The 24248-nt window shown below is 40.9% G+C and overlaps 1 protein-coding gene across 1 annotated transcript in view; it reads right to left on the bottom strand.

Annotated features, from left to right (window-relative positions):
* PHLPP1 (PH domain and leucine rich repeat protein phosphatase 1) overlaps positions 1-24248 on the bottom strand; it is a 138664-nt gene that overhangs the window by 10725 nt on the left and 103691 nt on the right. Inside the window, exons 7-13 of the mRNA XM_061995437.1 lie at positions 22861-23063; positions 21201-21261; positions 19217-19312; positions 15360-15515; positions 6317-6517; positions 5145-5307; positions 324-454 (exon numbers count right to left, since the gene is read on the bottom strand). Of these exons, the coding sequence (XP_061851421.1) occupies positions 324-454; positions 5145-5307; positions 6317-6517; positions 15360-15515; positions 19217-19312; positions 21201-21261; positions 22861-23063 (1011 nt within the window). The remainder of the gene's footprint in view (positions 1-323; positions 455-5144; positions 5308-6316; positions 6518-15359; positions 15516-19216; positions 19313-21200; positions 21262-22860; positions 23064-24248) is intronic.

The raw sequence follows: 24248 nt of genomic DNA, 5'->3' as shown, positions 1-24248 counted from the left end.
TCAAGAGTGGAATAAACCAAGTGCTTTGGTTGAATCTAATGTCATATATAAGATGGAGATGACACTGGCCCAACAGTGGTTATACCAGACTGGCAGATGCCTTCAGGAGTTCCAGCTGAAAGCAACTGCACTGAAGAGGGTAAAGTCATTCTCTTCAATGAAACACCAATTTCTGACTTATCCACATAATCTCGTACTTCCTGATACCCTGACAACAGGGAGCCACACTCCTGAAGAGATTTACACTTCCACGTACTGTGGTTTTGCACTGGCTCAATGACAGGAGTCGTTCTACCCCCTCTCCGCTCTGGAAAGTAACTTACTTCAGCAGCTCCAGGGTTTTGTGATCCAAGGCTAATCTGGGATTTCCAGTCAGGTCCAGCTCTTGTAGTTTTGGAGGCAGGTTTTCAGGCAACGTGACTTCACTCAGTTCATTGCAGCTTAGGTCCACGCACTGCAAAAGGAAAGTAGCCAAATAAATAAGCAAGAGAATTCATCTGTCAGCAAGAACATCCACATTTTGATTAAATGTAGTCATGCATGTTTCATGAACAATAAAGGCTGCAACCAAGACCTAAGATCATTCATTCAAATAAGCAGTTCTTAAAAAAAGGAATTCATGTGGCATTTGGCCATCTTACCAGATGTCTGGGACACCTAGAAATATGTTCCCTCCATTTCCATCTCTGGCCAGGTGTCATCTTGTTACAAAATTAGTAAGCTTTGTCAGCTCTTCACAGAAACAAAGATAGTCAGTGTATTTTCAAGTATGTAAGAAAAAAGTGTCACTGACGAGATCAGTCTTTTAATAAAGGAAGTGGAGGTAAATACAGTTGAAGCTTCTAAGCCACTGGTATAGCAGTTCCTCCTCCAAAGTAAGTTTAAACCAGCATGAGTATGAGCAGGCTTTCAGTATTTACTGAGGGATATTAAAATAAGTAGGGTTATGAATGTATATGGAGGGAAGGAGCAGTACAGAAGGAAAGGAAAAAAATATTGGAGTATTTTTTAAACATGGTTTTAATTCATGTCATACCTTAGCTGGATTCATGTTTTAGTATCATAGAATCATGGACTGGTAGGGGTTGGAAGGGACCTTTAGAGATCGTCTAGTCCAACCCCCCTGCAGAAGCAGGTTCATTTATGAAGTCCATCTAAACGAGTTAAAAAAAATTAAAGCTCAAATATCTCAGAAAAAAAATGACACAACAGCAGGGAAACTTGCTGGCTATCCACCAGCTAAGCACAAATTAACTAGAACAAGTGTACTGGAATGACAAGATCCCCTAACAAACATTGTTTAAAGCTGTATATACAGATGAAACTTGATACACAAGGAAAAATACAGCATTCTAGAACAAAAATAATGCTCCAAATCCTATTACAGGACAACTAGTGTAGCATTCACGAAAGATTGCCAAAAACTATTTTTCTGAGAGGACAGAGCAGGCTTGTATTTTACAGAGGACAGAAGAAATACCTGCATCGTTCGGAAACAGCATTTTTCTACTTTCTACCTGCAAGAACAGAAAGACTTCCTAAACTTTAATAAAACAGAAAACTGAAAGGGGCAGGGGAAGGCTTTTCCTAGCTGTACATTTTGACTATTATGTAATTTCCATCGATATAAATGAGATACTTTGCATTTTCAAACGTTTACTCAAAGAAATTGGTTTCTGAGCTAGAAGAGGCATAAAATAACCCAGTAAAATCTGGAAAAGAGAAAAATCTAACAAACTTCTGACCCAGATCTTGAATCCTGAGGTTGTCCAATACAGAAGTCGTTATCTATGAAGAAGAAACTGCTGACATTATCTGAGTCTGCAAAGGAAATCGGAGTTTAAATCTGTCACACAAATAAAACAGTAGAAAGCTTAACAGAATAGTTATTGCAGGGAGCTTTTTGTCCTCTGTGCATCTCCTTGCCGCTTCCAGACAGATAGTGATTACTTTGTAGATTAAAGAAGCTGCCAGAAGGCCTTGCTGTGTTCAACACCTCAATGCCACTATGAATTTGATGGAAGAGCATGCTGGAATAACAAGTACAAAAATCAGCAAAGTAATTTCATTGTTCTCATTAGCTGTCCAATATGCCAAAGACAGTGACACTGCAGCAGATCCCTGGGTCCCCAGGCCCTAATGAAGGCTGCTTATATATCAGGTTAGGATTTCTTATTTGTACTATCTGAAGAAGAGGCTAAGAGGGACCTTCTGCAGATCTGTATGAAATGTAGTCCTTATTTCTCATCCCCAGGCAAGCAGGAAAGCATTTTTCTGAACTGATCCCCATGTCCTCTCACATTGGTTTTAATGCAGGCTGGCTCAGCCCCACTCACGCAGCACCAGAAGAACAACTCCTGCTTCCAGACAGGGCTGTTGGAGGGCAGGGTTGGACATTCAGCATGTGCTTACACAGTTCTGTAACTGGGAAGGGAATTGAGTCATCTCCAGTTGCGATTGAAGGTGGTCCTATCGATATTAACTTACTTCACTAGCAGAAAAAAACACCAAGGATGATGAGTTCAGTCTTTAAGATGATACTGCTACTAGATCTTAAGTTATTTTGTATGACAAGGTAATGCTCCTGTGAAAGGTAAGTGTGACCAAAAACTGCATCAAGAAAACTTTACATTGCTCTCACCACAGCAGCCCAGCAAGACCACCATGGAAGGGAAGCAACTCATCAGTCAATACAAGCAAAGTCAGGTCCTAGGTGGGAAAAGCAAGTCTGGATTGCTGAGTACTCCTCAAGCAGCAAGGACCACTCAACTGGTTGACTGAGAAAGAACAGCAAGGTGTTGGATAATACTTTCACAAGTGACCTTTTTTATTTTGTAAGGCAAGGAAGTTGAAGTCAAACAACAGCTGAAAGGGTTTGTTGGAGCACTGACTCAGGTGTACGTGCTTCCATCTGCTCGGCCATTCACAGAAGACACTTCAGTGGGCATAGAATAAATTGTCATAAAATACAATAAAAACCATTAACAATATGTAGAAGATATCAGAGACAGGACAGGGCTTTTTAACACAGAGGACAACACATAAGTTCTGTAGACTTGACTGTAATATGTAAAAAAAAGCTTAGAGACAACTGTATCAGTAAAGTGACCCTGTTTGGAAATCCTGGAGTTAATGCAAGTGTAAAAGCACCATCATTTATACCAGCTTTCCTTCTGAATTTTTTTCAGACAACATAGTAACTGCTGCTACTAACTGTTCCAGTATCACTGACTCCAAAAACATAACATGTCAGCCTCTCTGGCTAATTAAATACAAAAGCAAAACAGTCATTACCTCAGGTGACAGATTTCCCAAGAAGTTCAGAGTGTTTGAATGCCACCTCAGTTAAAATAAACCATCAAATATAATATAATCAGAGAGGTGACATGAGGCTGTACAACTTTATGCTTTGCTGTGAGCGAGGTTATGTAATCAAACAACCAAATCCATACTTAAACTATAAATTCTGAACTTACTTTGTCACACTTTAAATGCTCTCATGTACCTAGGAAGGAGAATGGTTAAGCTAAGTACGAGATGCAGGGAGGTGGCATAAGCTTGACCTCCAAACTCTGACCTAGAGAAATCACCCTATGCCCAACAAGGCACCTTCCCATCTGGCAGCTATATGAACTCCTCTCACCTAAGTCAAACCAAGCTTGAGTAATGACCAGGCAATTTCCTGCCACAAAGGTGGACTCCCAAAGCACTGTGCCCCCTCAGACGAAGCCACACATGCTATTTCTGCAGTTCCAGCAGTTAGTGATGTATGTGCCTCTTTTGGCTGCTAAAGAGAACTCAATAATCAGGGAATCAGCAGGAAAAAAATGACAGGTCTTCCAAGAGCATTTTGCTGCTAAGCATTGTGGCAGAGCAGAACTCTAAAATAGTGATGCTTTTATGAGACATTCTGCTTTTCCCAGAACACAAGAACAAAAGGAAAAAGTTGATTGTTCCCTGTTTACATTAGCCTCCTTTTTTCTTAATTTTAAAATTTTATTTGCTTAACACCACCCTCACATTTTTAAAGAAATGTTTACTGTGCAGTGCCTTGCTCCCCCACCCCAATTCTTCCTCTGAGAAAAAAGGCTTTGCTTCTGCTTGACTCCAAATGGCCCTTTGCTTCCTCTGGCCATTGTTCCAAAGAGGGAGGAGTATTCGAAAACTCACAAGTTAGTTTGAGATTTCCTGGCTAAAACCACAAAACTCATCTTTACACGTACATGCTGTCCAACAGAATTACTTCTCCTGTAGTTTTGCCTGACCCCAGACACAGAGGCACACACGGCAGCCTGGGAACATAAGTCTTCCAACCTTACACAGAGCATCCAAAAAAGCTGTTTTGGGTGTGTGAATGGGTAATCAGTTCTCAGTCTTCCAGGAGGACAGATTTCCTGTCCTATCACAAGATTTGTATGCTGGGGGTTAACCCTGTCTCAGCTTTGCCCAGCAGAAACAGCAGGCAGCAGAAAATATTCTGCGCTGTAGCCAGGCAAGAAGTAGGAACTTGAGTCACAGAAGGTAAACAGTAGTGTTCTTCAGTGTGGGCAAGCAAAGAATGTGCCCCACAAAAAGAAGTGTTAGGAGAAGTACAGAGTTACTTCTGGAAACAGATACAAAAAAACAGATTAAGCATTCCTCTGGTTGTGCAAAATATGACTGCCATGAGCAAAACTGAAGTAGCTTGCCCAAATACTCAAATCTTGCACTCCTGGAATTTATCTCTGTCCCCAGAGGCTATCTTGTTTTGCAATTTCAGCAGTTTTTAAACACATGGTCTAAATAAGGTCTATTTCTACCCAATCAACCAATTGCCACAGCAGCAAGAGTCAGGCATAGCCCTTGCCAAATGTTTAAGTTGTACAGTAACAGATTGTCACAGGGAGACAATTTACACTGCTCTGTCAGAGGAGACAGGACCTAGCGAAGGGGAGCGTACAACCAGATTTTGAGGCTGTCCTTCCACTCTACTGAAACAGCTCAGCGCAGAGTATTTTGCATATGACCTCAGAGGAGAAAGCAGCTGTCAGTTATCTATGATTTCTGAGAATATACTGTCCTGTAGCACGGAGAGATCTGAGGGTTGGACAGAATTGGTAAAGTCACCTTACACTGGGTTCCTTCAAAGCGTATCGATTCCTTACCTTTATTTCAGAAAGCTGCATGACTTCCGGGAAGACTTCGATGCAGTTGGAGTGAGCAATCACAGTGTGCATACGGCGGCAGTTCATGATGGTGGTCGGAATGGCTTTCAGTTTGTTCCCACTAATATCAATTTCCTCCAACTCTTCCAGCTTGGCCATTTTGCTGTGAAAACAACAGTTTAAGAATTTTTCCCTTATTAGACACACACATTTTATTTTGAGTGGTGATAAGAGCAGTGCTTTTCAATATTTTAAGAAAATAAATCTGCAGACTTTGGTCCTTGCTCACAGCAGTGCCTGTCACCTCTCCTCACATCAGATGCTAACACACTTGTGGAATAAAATGGGTGCTGCTTCTGTCAATGTTTGGGTAGCGCTCCTTTCCAAATGACTTACTTTGTTTACATCCTCCCTGCTCACCAGCTCCCTTTCACTCTTTTCCTCTTTTCTTCTCCTTTCTTTCAATCCTAGTTTCTCAATCCAAATTTTCCCCTCCACCTTCTAGCATCCCACTCAGTCCTTCCCCCTAATCCACCTCCCTACCTCCCCCTTAATGTTGAAAGCCCAGCTGCTCAGAACATCACACAAGGACAGAGATGTCTCTTCCTTTATTTATTGTCATCTCTTTCCCAAGGTCATTCCCCACCAGCTTTACAAGCACGTCTTACACTTGAAGGATTTCTGATTAAAATAGAGCAGAGTAAAGGCACAGAAACTGCTGCCAAGGCAGAATTGCCCTCTAGAGTGAGGGGATTTCTCCCTGGCAGAGTTCAGTCCATTTCTAGAGGACATTCCAGGCTTCTGTGCTCACAGGTATTTGGTGAGGAGAAGCCTACCAGGTGAAGGACAGCAACCAAGCCAGGGAGAATAGAATACCTTGTTGGTTGACTTCAAAAGCACACTGCGGTCACATCAAATTACTCCAGCTGAAAAGGAGTTTCGAGTGCAACCAAAACACACCAACTAACAGGAAGCACTGGCTCTCCTGTGTAAAGCAAGAGAGGGCAGCAACGTGCAAGAGAGCAGAGCAGGCGAGTCCACCCACCGCAGCATCACTGCAGGGGAAGCACAGCCTGTACCACCACCTTGCTGGGCACGTTAGTTCTGGCTGCAGAAAGGTCCCACGATGCCCACTCGTGGGTGTGCCAGAGGCAGCGGAAGGGGGTGCTTACCTCGCAGGGAAGCTCTGCAGGCGGTTATAAGCCATGTGCAAGATTTTCAGGTGTGGATGGCCCGTCAGCAAGGGTACGCATTTATCTGTGAGGTTGTTGTTGGTCAAATACAACTCCTGCAAGATGCTGTGGGTTTCTTCGGAAAGAGTAGCTGGAGGAAGTGTTTCCAGTTTGTTGGCAGAGGCGTTAAGAAATCTCAGGCTGCAAAGATAAGTTGCATAAGGGAATTCAGTGAAACATCCTGCAGATTTTGTCCAGGAGTATAAATATAACATCTATTTTTAACAGTTATGATAGTTATAAAGCAAAGGTCAAAAGCAACAAATTCACAACAGCTGGCAGAAAGACCAGAAGTCTAGCATTATATCAACGTAACTTCTGATCGCGTTTTCAAATGAACACATCTGTTTGAATGCATGAATCTGTATGAATCCCACCATTCTGTGATTGTGTGATCTAGGTGAACCTGCTTTAGCAAGGGGGTTAGACTGCATGATCTCTAGAGGCCCCTTCCAACCCCAACCATTCTGTGATGAACAAAAACATCAACAAAACGAGTATGTAAAAATGTCTCTATCCTCTTATTGAGACACCTCAGTACCTCCAGCATTGTTACCGATGTACCTACAGGTAAGAGCAATATCAAACCACATCACTTCCATACTCATTCCACAGAAAAATGAATTCTGAATTCATCATCAACAAACCATGAGAGTACAGCTGCTCTTCACATGGCTAAAAGAAGTCATTGGTAAAAAAAACAGTCAATTTTTCAGTAGTTTAAATGCTGGCTAGGGTGCAGACACTATTTCCTTTGAACTTGCAGCCTGAAAGCAACTGCAAAATACGAAGAAGTACTCTTTCAATATTTGGATAACTAAAGATGCACCAATCACAAACACAAAGAACAGAACAAGCAGTAATTTGCCTTTTAGATTCCAAAGACAGGCAGTGCTAATGGTAAATTAAATTTTAAAAGTTGTGTACTTGCTTGCTGATGCATCAGTGAGACAGCCAGACCCCTATGTAGCTCCTGAATGTCCTTCCCCTACTCCTCAAAGCAGCAGAAGCCCTCGTCAGTACCTTTAGCAGTCCTGCCGCAAGCAGCAAGGACTGAAGGAACACAGAGATGAAGTCATTCTTTCTCCCTCAAAAGACTTTTTCCAGGATGAGAGTAACACCTGTTAAAATACAGGCACTGTCCATTCCTGCTAGTCAAGTTCTGTGGGCATAGGATTTGTGTTTCTTTCAGGGGAATATGGTCATGACAGCAGCACTAGAGGAATACACGTTGTAAGCACCTTGAGGGCTACAATTCCCACAAGCAATTCCAAAGAAACAGAAAAACAAGACTGTTTATCCTTTAGTAACCAACTCTGGCATGACTGTGCCCTTTCAACAGAAAGAAGACCTCTCTCTTCCTTCCTCCCCTTTTCAGTAAAGGCTGCCTTAGAGAATCTGCATACAGAAGCAGTCTGCAGTGCCCAAACCAGACTGTGCTGCTCCTACCCACTAATGGGAACGGGCAGCTGCCATGGGCACAGTAGCATTCAAGAAACAAGACTGAGATGTCAGCTTGCTAAAGGCTATAAAGCTGCTGACCAGGACACTAAAGGTAGGTGCACTCCTGTCATTGACCTTAAGAGAAAGTGATAAAATACTGATAACTCCTCCCAGACACACAGAAATCCACGCTGACCTTTAGCAATGAATGAAATGGATTTGCGGGAGTTGCAGCTGGTTGGAACTTGCTCAGCAGCAAATAAGGGTCAGACATGCTACAGGGGAGTCACGTGGAATGCCAAAGGATTACAAAAAAAAAAAGGCACTATTTCCATTAGCAGCAAAAATCTCTCAGTGCTGCACAGAACTGAAACTAGGTTAGCTGTTTTACAGAGACAGCGTAGTCTCCTTTGGAGAAACACAGTTTAATCCTCAGGCTCATTCATTATTCACAAGGGTGGTAAAACTCCAGAAGAGGAGAGGGAGGATTAATACAGAGAAGGGAATAAGCAGCTGAAAGGGGTTTTAAAATTATTTTTTTCTAAAAAGATGCTGCTCAATTTTGCCCTTTGGCTATAAACTAAAAATATATTAAGCTCCTTCGAAGCTGGATTATTCAACTGAAGCATACCACACCAACAGCTCCTGACTTTAATTAAACACCACCAAGCACACCTATTGCTAAAGCACAGACCACTATGACTTTGGAAACTTCAATCTAAAAACAAGTCTTCTCTCTCCACAAAAAAAGGGCATTAACATTAAAATCAAAGTGTGTTTCATGCCATTCATAGCAAAAGACAGTCATCTTCAGTTCAGCCTGGAAAAGCTTCAGTAATAAAAAGGTTTAAGATTGCTGGCAAAAGTGAACTTTCGCAGGAATACAATGGGGATGAGGAGGTGGCAGCATAGTATCCCTCAAGAAAGGGCATGTTCTGCTACCCTGAAGAGGGATGTGTATTCCACTTATACTCTTCCAAGCTGCAGGAGAATAACCTGCTTCATTTCATAACCCAACGGAGCCAAACAGATAACAGAGAACACCCCGTGGCCATGGAGTTCAGAAGAAGGGAAGTTTGCTCAGCCACAGGTAGCCCAAAACACAGCTGAAAGTTTTTGAGTAAGAAAAAGTACATTGCTCTGCTAAAGCTGAAATTAATAGCCTACTATACTGAAACCAATTTAAACACAAAAGAAAAATGAATCAAACAAAAGCTCTTCTGTTTTTAACCAACTTTCAACATTGGTAGAACATAACAAGAAATTTCAAGCTGTTCCCTCAAAAGTGACCAGAGTCTGCATATTCCTGCCAAGATAAGTTTTGATGTATATATTTTCCAATAGTGAAAGGAGAGACGAGAGCTGCTGTTCCGTACACCCTCACCCTTTTGCCAAATCTTCCAGGGAGTGATTGACAAAGCTGGGAATAAATCCCTATCATCTTGACCCACAGTTTAGTGCCTTGATGTGAAGGAAGTTTAAGGTGCTCATGAGCTCTTGCTCACAGTCTAGAAGGGTATCTCCCCTACTCTATACGTAACAACCCATGGCTGGGGAGCACTCAACAGTTGGGATCAGGACAGTCATGTACTAATCTAATCTCTGTCTGTAGCTGGCACGGTTAGAATTAACTTTTTAGAAAAGAGTATGCTGCCTATTTACATGTTCCTTTTGACCAGCTGTTACATTAAAATGCCAAAAACATTCTGAGAGGATAATTCTTTCAAGATATGATCTGGACTGGAAAAAAAAAAAAAACAAAAAAACAAGAAAAAAAAAGAAAAAACAGGGGGCATCATTTTTTGGGCAGAGAACAGAACGAACCAGCAGACTGCTACTGCCAAAGCTTTGTCAGTTCTGAGCTATAACCTCATGTTCAGAAAAATAAGAAGAAAAAATCCCCAAACCATCCCACAACTGTATTTGTCCATCAAGTCTTCCCTCATGCTGATTTAAACACAGATGTCCTCCTCCAGGTTATTTCTACTCCCCTATTTCTTCATTCTCATGCAACCCTCCTCACCCCAGCTGCTACCTAAGAACAAGTGGAAATTTACTTGGCCACAACTGTTCCCACCTCTCTTGTGCATGGACTTCAACTGATTCATGTTCCTTGAAGATATCCCACTCATATTGCTTATCAGATGGAAGCAGAATGTCAAGTATTAAAGCTCAGTCCCAAATTAATTGTTTCCCTTTCCAACTCCACCCACACACTATACCACAAGCTCACGAAAGAAGTACAGCATCACTACAAAAACCTGAATTCGGCAGCTTGCGCACATACAAGAGTATAATGTAGTGAGGAGCGCATGAATTAACAAGTACTAAAAGAGTGTTTGAGATAAAGAAAGAAGCGAAGGTGCTAGCAGGGAGATGCCAGAATTCTTCAGCTCTGACAAGGTGCAAAATCTTCTCTGGAGTAATGACATAAACATTGATCCCTGGACAGAATAAATCACCTTTGGTTCTATGGGTTATTAAAGTACAACCACTTGCTGGACTTCTCCAAGAGACAAATAGAGGAAAAAAAAAAGACTGTCCCAAAGAATAGTCTAGAGTCAAAGACATGGATCTACTTCAACAAAACAGACCTCATATGCACACGCATTCCCTATTTAAATCTGGAGGATTCTGGTCTCAATTTGAACTTTCAGAAGCAGAGGAAGAAAACGTTTTACTGAAAACTGCAAGAAGCTTGCAATTATCACCAATGCCTACCTCTACCACAAGCAAAAGCTGAATATAGACAATTGGGAGAATACAGCATCTCATCATTCCACAGCATTTTCTGGGGTTTGTTGATAAGACACAGCCACCACTGAAAAATGCAAGTCCTACGAAAAGCTTAAGAACATTCAACACTGAAAAGCTCACACAGACAACCGCATCCAATGGTGAAGCAGCAGCAAATCAAAACCGCTGCGCTTAGCTTGAAAGTACTGATAAGAGTTGGAAAGAACACTGCAGCTGCAAGAAGGGAATATGCAGAGAAATCAAGATCTCCAGTTTGGCCTGTGCCCCAAGATCTCCATCAGCACAGAGCAATCAAAATACGTAATTTCTTCTTCAGTCCCTTCTGCAGAGACATGCCCTCAACTTCTGATCTCCTAATCCTAAAATAATTTATGATTGTGGCAGCAGGTGTGTGAGGAAGAATCCTGTAAGCTAAGCACTTCTTGAGGGAAAAAGAAAGAGGGGGGAAAAAACCTTATCAAAGCAGTTTTGCCAGCCCATGCAAAAGAGGACATTCCTTACTTAGAATAAGTAATAATAAGTATTGAAGATATTGTAATAAACGAATTTTAATACATTAATATTAAAAGTATTTTTTTAAACGAAAGGATGGAAACTTTCAAGTGAATCCCCTTCCTGTTGATGAACTGCCAAGAAAAAGTTCCCATGTAGCTGCTGCTGTCTCCTCAGTTCTTACTTCCTATCTTTAGCTGTTTCATTAACCAGGATTTCCCCAGTTTCCAATAGATCTGCTTGCAAACCCAAACCTGTCAGCAAAGAAACAAATGCAACTAAGCTTTTCTGCAACAAAAGTATGTGCACACTTCCAACAGCGCTTTGCGTTCACTTGGCTTTGTTTCCTCCCTCACTTCTCCTGCATCCATGATCGGACTGAATACTTGCACCAAAAAGAAGCAGCCACAGCGGGTGGAAATGGCAAATATCAAACAAGAGAGCAAGTTTAACTGGGTCACTGTTCCAGAACACCAGAAAAAAAAATCCAAAACAAATTACATCAAATCAAAACAAACAAGCAGAAAAATCAAAACAGATAAGAAGAGCTGAACAATCATGCAGATGAGAGCCTTGACAGGCTCCAAATAGCTAGCACTAGCTTAGCGGGGACAGCCGCTGCCACACTGCAACAAAAAACCCAGATTTTTAAGGTATGTGCACCACAGCTACACGTCTTCACCACACAAATCCTTTAAATAGTCTGATGACCATTTTAAGGGTTTGTACTGAAAACACTCACACTCATCAGAAAGGAAGTTTAAAGCAAACCTTCATCCTTCACCACTGTGTCTCCATTTTTCAGCTCCCCCTGATCGCTGCCACTGTTTTTGCAGCACAACCAGCTAAAGCTCTTGAATGCTTGCTCATCTCATCTGAAGAGCATTTTGTGCAATAGTTTTCATGCCATTAAATAGTAGTTTGGGGCAAAGCTGGCCAAGAAGGGCAGTAAAAAGTCTGTAGAAGAATTGGACAGGCAGGAAAGATGAAGGAGAGGATAGAAATGAAAAGCAGCAGGAATGCAGGTACATGAAAAAATGTTTAGGACTGAAGCTTGGGAGTTTTCCCCATCAGACATAGCATTTGCACAAATTCTCTGTTTTAGCAGCATCTGGTAATGAGAAATGAAGAGATTATCTGGCTGCCTCTGCAGTGCTCCTTGTGCCAAGAAAATCCCCACCCTACAAGAGAAATCCTTGCTAACATGATCAAGATGTGCATACTTTCAGTGCAATAAACAAAAGCCAAGTTCTGTCTCAAAAAGATGTTTCATAGACTAGCCCTCAATTTCTCCTTGAGCAGTAGAATAGGAAATTAATTGAAAAGGAGGTCAACAAAGTATCCCTAAATTACACTCTTCAGCAAAGAATGACAGCTTTCATTGTTATTTGAAAGACTTAAGGCAGCAAAGGTAATGCTTGTTGATTCTTCTATGAAGAGAACAGAGGTTTTTCGGGTTTTTTTTAAAGCAATAGTCTCTCTTCGTGCACCAATACACTGATTTCCCTGCTCTCCTCAGATGTTCTAGATGTCAAAGCCCACCAGTGTTTGTGTTGAAGTTTGCCCAAGGCACTTCACACCCACTTTGTCAAATATTCAAGATTGAGATGGAGAAAGCATTTATAATTCACAGCATGAGACTTCATATCCAGACAAAATATCATCTGTCAGTTGCAAAGACCCGAGTACCTTTCCAAAAAAATACTCTTCTTTTCAAGGCTGCAAAAGAAGGCATTTTATGGAGAGACAGAGGTTCTGTAAGGTAAAGTGATTTGTCCAACACTACATGCTGGGTAGAGACCATGGCAGACCACACAGGAAACCCAGTTCTCTTGGCACGTCTGGCAGTACAGATTGTGCTTCCCAGGGAATGCTTGCAGAAGAGAGGCACTTTACCTTCTTTAAAACAAAACAAACCCCTGAACACCTTTCCCTGGCCCAGACCCATTTCTGCTGACAGATGCAAACATTTGCAAACAAAATAGAAAGAAAGATGTTTCCTGTAGGAAATTCCAAACCTCAAACTCAGAAATCATACACTAATCTGCACTGCTGTTTTCCTTCTCAGTTACTGCTTTTGCAGTAGACACAGGAGCATCAGCATAGACAAGTCATTTGCAAGCCAAGCCATCTGAACGGGTAAAGGGTAAGGAACAAGGGGGAAAACCCTATGCAAGCCAACTGCTGTGACTATCATCACAAGTGAGGGAGGCCATAATGGTGGTAGAATGGCCAGAATGGGAAAGCTCTGTTCATTCTCTGCCATGGTACATGACTTGGTTAATATCCATAGAAGCCTTGGAAAACATTGAAGCTGCGGGGGCAGGGGGGAATCCCCAAACCTGAATCAGCCATTTAATACTGTTATTTGATGGGGGTTTTTTTTAAATTCTACTTCTTCTCAGCACACTTTTAGAAGACTTCTGGAAATCTACCCTCAAATCCTGCTTTTAGCCAGTACTTGTTCATTTGGGCCTCCCAAAAACCTAACCAAACTCAATGAAGAGCTGTCTACAGTTTTGTAGCTTCATTTAAAAAGATGAGTTGCAGTACAAAAAAAAAAAATCATTCTCTCTCACTTCCTAAACTGCACTAATCTACATCCTAGGCCTACAACCTGCTATTTATAGAAATTTTACAAAATTATTTCTCTCTCTGCTTTCAAAGATGCCAGTAGCTTCCCGAAACTTACTAAAAGGTTTCTTTCCTTTCCAAGTTAAGAGACAGGAATTTCAGCCTGGGATATGTAAACAGCATTTAAAGAAAGAAAAATCTAATTTTTCAACTTGCTGTAAAAGAAAAACCTTTTTACAAGGTTTCATTTCTGAAGTTCATACAATACTTGGAAAAGTCATCCACAAGATAATTACAGCTGTTGATGTGAAACATTCTTGACACGTGAACACGCTATAAATTTCACACCACTTTTAAACAGAAATGTGCCAGATAATCACAATTACTACAGCAGTAATATTGCTAAGTTTCAATGCTTTGACTGCACTTTTATGAAAGCTCTCACACGAACCAATAAATTAACATCAGAATAACTTTGCTGATAATCAAATTATTCTAAACATGGTACCCTACACAGGCCTGAACGTGGACAAGTAAGCAACGTGGGCAAGTAAGGAAGGTTCTTTAAAGCAAATCAAAGTTGAAATGTGATGCTGGATTCCAGAACCATACCCTTGTCCTAGGAAAGCTCAGCTTTTGAAAGACAATTTTTAGCCTAAATGATAAATTCCTTAGAACTCCTTAGACACTTCAAGAGTAAGTCAAGAGTGTATTTAGAAACTGTCTCAGCCATCAACATAATTCTCCAACTCTCAGCTCTGTGAATCCCAGGAAATTTAACCAGAGGTTCAGAAGAACAGCATAAAAGTAAAGATTTTGCAATACTCTTAATTGGGTGAAGAGCTGTGACAATATCACCCCTGCTGCTTTTCCACCTCTCCAGAAACCCGGGAGCTTGGCATTTCTTTTGTCATAGCTAGAATCAGGAATAAAACCCCACTGGGCACAATCTCACTGTCTGTTTTAAATTATGCATGGATTGAGCACTCAAAAATCCCATGGCTATGCATGGAAGAGCAGAGGTGCAGAGAACTCTGGCCCCAAGCAGGACAAGCCTATCTGCCATCCCCAGACTGACCTCCCTTACTTTGAATCACAGACACTTCACAGGGTATGTTCATACTCAGGAAAACTGATTGTGGTGACTCTGAGACTAAAGAAACAGTGGCACAAAAATAAAAATCCAGAAAGCAAATCAAGTGGTCACACAAGCTAAATTATTGACAGACATGTGAAAAGCATAAAAAAAAAAAATCACAAAGCAAGGACAGGGGAATAACTGAGTTATTCTGACAGCCTTGTGCACAGATTTTGTTTTGTTTGACATGTATAAATAAGTTCTAGCCTCTGACTGAAGTGGGGGGGGGAAGCTTTCACACTCCATCAAACAAGCCCAAGAAATATGTATTTAAAGAAACTGCCACTAACTCATCTCAGTGTATGTAGTAGAAAATAGCATGTGCTTCACTCTACAGCTAGATTCCAAGAAGTAGGTGTTCAGCAGGAGCTTGGAGGGGAAAAAGAAGCAACCATATAAGGCAACAAAACCAGAATAAGAAGAATGCGTTTTGGTGAGTTGGGCAGACATCTGTTCTTACCACACAGGGCTTGGCAACTTTCAAACTAGGGGAACCTCAGATTACCCTTTCAGTTAGGAAGTAACAAGCAACGCCTGGTTCCTCATACATGAGTCGGGACGGAGTTTCTTTACATTTACCTGTCTGCTTTCAAAAGCAGGTTAGATGGCAGTTCAAGGAGCTGGTTGTGTTGTACGTCCAGGACCTCCACTTGCATTCTCTCGAGCCGATCCGGTAGCCTTCCTAACATGTTATGTCCTGCCAGCAGCTTACGCAAGCTACTGTTGTAAAACAACCTTAGAGGAACAGAAAAAAAACACCCAAAATGAGAAAAATCTAAACCAAAGAGTTGCTCTGAGAATTTACGTGTAATATCACAGTTCATTACACGACGGTGATTCAGCCAAATGATTAGTAGACATGGTATTAATTACGCACAGATTCAAGAATGTCTTCCCACTCTTCACCAACTTCTTGAAAAGGTTGTTGAGAGACAAGGAAGGAGGTTCAAGGATGATTCAGGAGTGAAAGTAGCGAGGAAGGGTTATCTTAGTGCGCTGTATAAAACGTGAGTGTAGAAGCACGACAGTGAAGGTGGTAATTGCTAACAATGGCTGCAGAAAACTGCACATGTAGGATCTCCCCTAGCTAATGGAAGAACTGCAGAAGTGTGGGTGAAGTCACCAGTCACCCCACAAGCTTCACAGTCATCATCTGCTGACTCATAATCCAATGTAATTCCCTACCCTCCCTGTCCCATCCCCCCAGTTTTCCTTTTCTGTTAATACCAGACTAGCATAGAGCATCCTTTACAGTTCTACACTGAATGAAATTTATCTAATCGGCTTTACTTTCTTGAGCTTTTACAAGCAATAGATAACCTGAAGTTGCATTCCTCTGCTTCATTTTTGGGGGGCTGGGTCAGAAGGAGAGAGGGAGAAGGAGGCAATGTAAAAAAACGAGATCAAACAGCTGTTCTGATCAAATAGTAAAGCTGAAATTTGCACTATAAGCAATGTAACAAGGAATTTAAAATATGCACCTAAAGAGGGCAAAAAAATGGAGCAACTCTCAATTTTGAATGGGAACCACTTGCAGCAAATTAAGAATAAAAAGATCATCCTTCATCTGCCACCTTCTTACATTCCCCCTGTCTGTGCAAAACACTGACCTGTTTCAAAGGCTCTCAAATTATTCATCATTAAAGCAAAAACCAAAAAAAAAAATCTTCTTCTCTCTGTTATTATGACCCAAATGCACAAAGAACCTTCGTGATCCTTCCCCACAATACATCAGGTCATTGGATTATTGTGCCAAAACAATCGATGAAGTATGCTGAGTATTTTCCCCTTGAGAGATACAGTCAGACCCGTATCCACATGCCAGCGCTAACAGCTATCTCAGTGGGCTGGATCCTCTCCCTTATGACCGTGGATAGAAGTCAACAGCCAGCCCTATCATTCCAGAAGGCTCAACACAGGGTGAACAGATTTATCACACCGTGATAAGCATATTTATTATGCTTTTGTTTCATTCCACTTTTTACTTGAAAAATCTCTCCCCACTTACGGATTTGCCTTTCTGTTCTATTCTATCTCCTTTCCTAGTCAAGACTGGCCACTGTATTCAACACCAAATATTACAGGAAAAAGCAGAATCGGTTGACAATGGCTCCAGGGTTTTTTTTAGATAAGGGCAGTATCAATTTTAAATTTAAAAAGTTCAAATCCTGACAAAAGCCTTGACAAGCAGTTTTTCCATGAAAATATATTTATAAGTCATTCAGAACTAAGTCATTGTGGGTTTTTTTAATTTTTTTTCTCTAATTTTCCAAGTTACACTAGCATCAAAGGAGCTCAGCTGCCTGAAGAGAGATTGAACCACCAGCAGTTAACTAAGCAAGCACCTGTTGAGCCTCAGACATTTAAGCTTTCAAGCTGGGTGGGGAACCAGGACACTGAGACTGCCCTTCCCTTCTTCCCAGAAGTTTTGATGGGATCAAAAAGTTCTAAGGACAAGTATGTCATTCAGTATCTCCTGAGAAAACATAGTTTGTTGAAAGCATTCAACCAATTCCTTCAGTAAGCAACTGCTCAAGAGAACACAATGTTGACTACAAACAGATCTTTTTAAGAAAAGAGACAAAACCAGAAATATATATCTGCTCTTTGGTATGGGCAAGGTCATTTTGACAAGTCTTAGTTAAAGAATTATCACTTTCCTTGGGGAATCTTTGTAAATGTCAGGTTTATGACAATTAGTCCTGCAAAGCTAAGACTAAGCACCCTTTTTGTTATCTTTCAGTACTTTTAAAGCAGAAATAGCTACATTACAGCCTAGCATACATTGTTCTCTAATACACAGTCCTCTATCTCAATAGCTCCAACTCTTTGTTTTACTGTTTGAAGAGGCGAATGCACATAGAGTCAACCGTAGTTGGTTTAGATTAGGTGCAACTTTCAGCCTTCCAGGAAACTGATGGTCAGTCCAAGCTTGAACATTTGTGGTTAGGAGTTGCAAGCGTCCTCCTAGGAGAGTCCTGTTCATTCACTTCACAGGTTTTCAGAGTGCTACTCCATGTAGAAGGAAAGGGACACAGCAGTGCACATAACATTCTCATTGGGCATAAATATTTACTTGACAGTTAACAGTAGGTCTATATGCCTGAGACATTTGCATTTAAAACCAGACCCAGAGATCCTTAAAGTTTAACAGACATTCAAAGCCTATGTTTTGAACTAGGCCTTAAAACTGAGTTGACTTATTGGGAGCTAAGCTATCTAGACACATACTACAAAGAAGAGCTTTCAAAGATAAGCCATTTCCTGGGGTTAACGATAAGATGGCAGGAGAGACAAGTGGGATGTTGACTGTACCTAATTTCAGCTAATCATTAATCTCCCAAAGATATCCGGTATGCCTTCATAGTCCTTGCTGTTATGAAGTGCAAATGAAAGGCAAGTGAACTTTTGCTCCCCCCCACCCTCTGAGTAAGCACAGTTTCACTTTGTGTGAAAAAACAGAGGGATTAATAGTCTGCACGTTGGTCTGTTAGCTTGCTCAGAGCATCTCCTCACATCCCTTTCTGCCCACATTCCTGAAATCTTTTCCCTTCTTGTTTCTGACACTAAAATTTTCAGTTTACACCACATGATACATTCATCTGATCCAAACAAAACTATCCTTTTAGGTTTCTGATGCTCTCCTGTGCTGTACAGCTCTATGAAAAAAACATTTAATGTCAATGGCTCCGAACATCCCCACGCAATTTCACTCTTTGTGCCTAGTATGCTCTCCCTCTTTCACAACATCTCTTTTGAAGCATACAGAGCAGCCAAGAATGACAGCTCTCTTCTGGTGAAGTCAGCTCCTGACCAGTACACTCATCTGGAACAGGTCTCCCTAATGTCTCCTACTAGGTTTTTTCCCTACATAAACTCAACTCCTACTTTTTTCCTTCCTGCTCATTTGCTTTCCTGCCACTTGTATTGATCAATTTTAAATTTAGATACCTGGAAAAGAGATTATCTTTGCAGTGAAGGTGATGGCTCTACATGAAGCAGTTTGCTTGCTTTAAGAGGCTTTACCTTCTCTCAACTCTTTTTCATTCAAATGAGTCTCAACCAGAGTCTGTAGTCTTAGTTTCACTGAAACTAAGTTACAAGCTCTGGATCTCTAAACTGTCATGCAAAGTTATGGCTGTAAATATTTAATATTCAGTATTAAAAATGAAGGGCTTTCCTGCCTGAACAGCCACATGAACAGCTTCAAAAATTCCACCTGGAGTTCAAAGGCATTGCTTTCTCTGCATGAAAGTAAAAGAAGAAAGGCTGAGTGGAAGCTTGAGGCATGACGACACCCCAACAAGGTAAAAATAAAATCAAACAAAAGATAAAACGGGCCTGACAGTCACTGGAACATGCTAAACACTGAATCAGCAATTATTTCTGAATTGCTTATCCTGTTCCACATTGTGCAACTGGTCTGCAAGACTCACCGGGCAGGCAGCTCGCGTATCTGATTGTGGCCAACATCCAACACTTCCAGTTTCCTGCTGTCACATACCCACTCAGGCAGGTTTTCCAGGTTATTTCTATGAATAAAGAACACAAAGAGGCATAACTAAATGATAATTGAGATGTAAAGGCTATTAAGATTATAGCCTCAAGAGAGATACAGATACCTGCAGGAAATAAACCTGCTACATAATGTGTTTCCTATGAGATTGTATCACCCCTCCTTCTCTAAGGGCACTACCAGTGCAGTAAGGTTCTGAGTGAAAGGGGAAGAAAGCTGACAGCATGATCAGCTCCCTAGATGTGCAGCCACTATGAAAATGGAAAAAACTGCTTCTGAATGATCTAGGAAAAAAATATTAAAGAGTATTAGAGTATCAGGGGCAAAGAAGTCTTTCCATAGAGAATAACACTTGGGAGATGCTCCTCAAAATATTCCCACCCTACACAGTTGAAACACACCTCTTAGATCTGCCAGAAGTTCACAATCATGACACTACTACTCTTCAGCTATCTCCATGAATAGAACAAAATTTTTTTGTGTGTGTGTATTTTTCAAGTAAAACATTTTGCTTTTCTTGCATTTGTCTTCAGAGGAACTAACTCTTCTAAAAAGTAAAGTTCTTAGAGGTAAGTTTTTCCAAATATTACACTAAAAACATGCAGCTAGACACAGTGGGGCACCCAGGTACGCTGCCCTAAAGACAAAAATTAGTAGTACAAAAGACATGGAGAAGATTGTGTGCAAGTGCATTCACATAAACACTACTTCCAGTAGCACATACAGATGTAAAATTGAGCATCAAATAATATTCAGGCACTCAAAGACCTGAGGTTCAGGGATAGGATCGTTATGCAGCATGAACATAAATCAACATTTATGCTGATTCATGTATTTGCATCCTGTAGTTTATTCACACAATAGTTTTTAACCAAAACACGTGACAGCAACCCAAACCCTCTTATCCTCAGATGACTTCCTTTTCAATCTCAAATTGATTTCCTAAATGCCAAGAGAGAAACTAAAGACTTCCTACCCCTTTAGGTACAATGCCATCACTGAACTGAGGCACAAAAAGGGGTTTGTGATACAAATCCTGCATTCTCCACCAATTTCATCTACAGCTAAACAAAGAACACAGCTTTACAAAGAACACTTTTCAAGAAATCACTCTTATTTAGTCACATTTGTGTGTTACATTTAGGTGTACAATGTGAGTAATTAATGTTTGACAGAATTTGTAAGTTGATGGCCACTCGCCCAGGTTCACTCACTAATTGTTACAATCACCCTCAACAGCTTGAGTGCTTTAAGTAGGCTTTTTAGTAAATGAGATTATCACTTCAACATGCAGATGAGTAATTTCTTAAATAAGGCAGATATTAACCATATGTATAAAGTCTCTTCTTGACTCAGTCCTTAAATTGTAAAACTAAAACATCCCCTTTTCCATTTCCTTCCTTATCCCACTGCCCTCGTTAAGGTGAGCTTTATGAATGCATTCAAATGGCACCTGCAGACATCCCTGCAGCTGCCAAGGCCTCAGAGAAGAACCAGGAACTGCTGAACTCACAAACAAATGATACAACTAGGTGCAGGCAATGGCTTGGAGACAGATGTATCCAGAAAAGAACTTCTGTACGTGTCTCATTGGTGTAGATTTGGATCCTCATGTTATATCTCTGAGACAGGAAATCTTTAAATCAAGAAAACTTTTTTAACTATAAAGGTACATTTTGCTTTTAGCACCAAAAAAAAGGTTAAAAACTAGGTCTATAAAAAGCCAACATGGAAGAACTAGACAGTAAAAATAATTCTAACTTCTAACTTTGAGAATCAGACTTCTCACACCCCAAGATATAATTCCTGCCCCTGCTCGCTCTCAGTAAATTATCAGTGAATGTCATTCTTCCATAAGCCTCATCATGTGTATTTTACAGGTCCAAGAAAAGAAATACTCTTACCTAGAAATATCCATATAAGCCAGGCAATTAGGAACTGGATACACGTCAAGGTGAACAAGTTCTAGGGAGAAAAATATATAAAAACTAAGGCAGTGATAGAGATGTGCAATTAAATGGCTGTTCCATAAGAGTTACTTTCAGCAGCTAACACACAGATATTTCAGAACAAGGCAGTAACCTAAAAAACTTCTGAGGATCTGGACTTCTGTGAACCGAGTTTCGTTTCTTGATCATGTCTCAGTACATGTCCTATATTACGTTGGACTTGCCATGACAGACACTGCATAACTTAGAAAGAAGAAACTGGAGGATTTTAAAAGTTTGAGGGCAAATTCTCATTTTTGTCCTGAAACTCCAACTTCACCTTCACCACCCTTTGCCCAGAATCGCAAATCTGCTCTACTTTTGTTCACTAATGGTACAAGTACAGCAAGCTCTGTAACACTCTGGAACAGCAAGCTACAGAATATCCCAGAGTCCTCCAGGTTCAGGAAAGATCCAGAGTACTTTTCAAAACATTACATGAGCCTTTGCATCCCTGTGGAGTTCCTGGTTGCAGGCAGCCTTACAGACCTTTCATAGCATCTGTGAATGCTCTTTGGTGTTCTACCAGCACTCATAGCTGGTAATGTTACATTTTGATCGCTTCAATAATATCTCCAGTCCTTAGGTTTTTAGGCATTAGCATTAAGAGTGAAAATAAACCCAGCAGATATTTAAACCTACAGAAAATCCACTGAAGATTAAGAGTAACCAGCATCATGGTTCCCTTGCAAAATGAGCCTAAAACAAGGTGGCTCAGGATACAAAGAGAAGATAGTCAAGAGGAACAGCTAAACCAAATAGGCAGTTGGCTGCAAGATAGGAGCTGACTTGGGTTCTCAGCTCACATTGCACAGCACATGCTCAGGTGATGTTAGCTTTGCCCAGCTACAAAGATCCTGGCATGAATACTTAATGAAGGCACAGGCTTGGATATCAGTTAAGATGACAGCCTTTTAAAGGCAGTTCAGACTGTTCACCCAACAGCTCTCTTGAGCTTGCATTTTGTTCATTCCTACCCAAGTACTCCAAACAATAAAAATGGTGGTGAAAACTAAGTAGTAGCAGCTTCCAGAGAAAGATCAAATAAATACTATTCGTGGAACACCAGAGTTATTGAACTGAAACAGACTGCTTTCTTTTTATTATTGAATACAAATTAAGTTATCCATTATGGATTTTGTAGCTTTCTGGCCAGAGTAAGCAGCTCAAAGTAGAAGCAAAAATATATTTTGTCCTAGTTAGTCTCACTTGTTCCAACCTTCTCAATTACAGGCAGAAGCAATAAATTCCTTATTTGCCTTAGTAAAGCAACACATTAATACAAGACAATTTCAAGACCTCTCCCTGCTGACACAGAGAGGAAGTTCAGCCCAAATGCTAACACTTTCAGAGTTTCCTCCAAATCAGTGCCTGATGTTATTTAAAAGTCACTTCTGAAGCTCAGAACTGCCAGAAGTACGACACAGCACACATTAAACCCTTATATCCAAAGGTCACGTCAAGAACCTGATTCCTCCTGACTGCATGCACTGCACTCCACAAGTATCCTACAGAGAACCAGGGATGAAACCAGAAGTCCCATGACACCATCACACCTGCCTGAAAACACACTTACCATTTGAGGAAGCGTACAGCGCTTTGAGGAAATATCCACTGATTTTGAGGGTTACCAATTGATTCCGTTCACAGTGTAACACTTCAACGTTGTTAAAAATGGTTGCATCCAGCTCCTCAAGTTTGTTGTCTCTGAGATCCAGTTGGGTCACATGATGCAGAAAATCTATTTCATTGGCTTCCAATCTCCTAATCGAATTCAATCTTGCAGATAAAAGATGAGATTAAGTGTAGTTATATAGCGAGCTCCTGCTGACCAACCAACACTCACTCTACAATCATTTGCACTGGATTAAACCCACATGCCTCCAGGTTCTGATCAAGGTTGATTTTAAATATTTCCCCTTTGTTATAGTAGTTTAAAAGCTGGATGGATCCTCTCCGTTGTTTCATCCATCATGACAAAGTAATGACAACACCAAGCTGCTTTCTAAACTACTTTGAAAACTACTGATAAAAAGCCCTGCAAGAGGTAAGTATTACTGTTACTGTGTCTATAAAAATAAAAGATGATCCAGCTGTTATTTGTGCCCAATAGCTTGGAAAAGAACAAAACCTCCACAGTTCCTGCTGGCCCATCATGAACATCTGCTGGAAAAGCCTGGCAGATAGGAGTAACCTGCAGATACTGGAGTCTCTTGCCTTATTGAAAGGCCACATAGAGATTTATGAATTCCCATACATTTGCCTCTTGTGTTATCGTGTTCCACAGAAAGCAAATTGTGAAATCTTGTCCTGGTTTCACCTGCAACAGCATTATTTTTCTCCCTAGTAGCAGGCACAGGGCTATGTTTTGGATTTAGTGTGAGAATAATTTTGACACCGCACTGACTTTCAGTTGTTGCTAAGTAGCACTTATCCAAAGTGCAGAAGAAGCTGGGAGGGAGCATGGCCAGGACAGCTGACTTTAATTAGCCAAAGGGCTATTCCACACCATAAGATGTCATGCCCAGTATAGAAACTGGAGGGGTTTGGCAGGGAAGGTCAGATCGCTGCTCGGGCATCAGTCAGTGGGTGGTGAGCAATCGCACTGGGCATCATTTGTCTGTCTTGCATTTTATTTATCTTTTTAAATCTTCCTCTTCATTATTATTGCTACTATTTTACTTAATTTATTAAATTGTTCTTATCTCAAACCCACAAGTGTCACTTTTTTTCCCTGATTCTCCTCCCCATCCCACCAGGGCAGAGGCAGGGGCAGGAGTGAGCAAGCAGCTGCCTGGTGAGTAGTTGCTGGCTGGGGTTAAACCAGGACAGACCTAGAAAGGGGTACTGAAAGAAAACAAAGCAAACAACCAAGAGGAGTGGGTCTGTCAGACAGAGGAGAGGTTTTATGACATTTTCACTGCAGTGCATTGATGCTGATGATACTCAGCAACCTCTCCAGAA

This window comes from Colius striatus, chromosome 4 (genome assembly GCF_028858725.1).
Source record: "Colius striatus isolate bColStr4 chromosome 4, bColStr4.1.hap1, whole genome shotgun sequence".
Classification (NCBI taxonomy): domain Eukaryota; kingdom Metazoa; phylum Chordata; class Aves; order Coliiformes; family Coliidae; genus Colius; species Colius striatus.
This window is presented reverse-complemented; position numbering and strand designations above follow the sequence as displayed.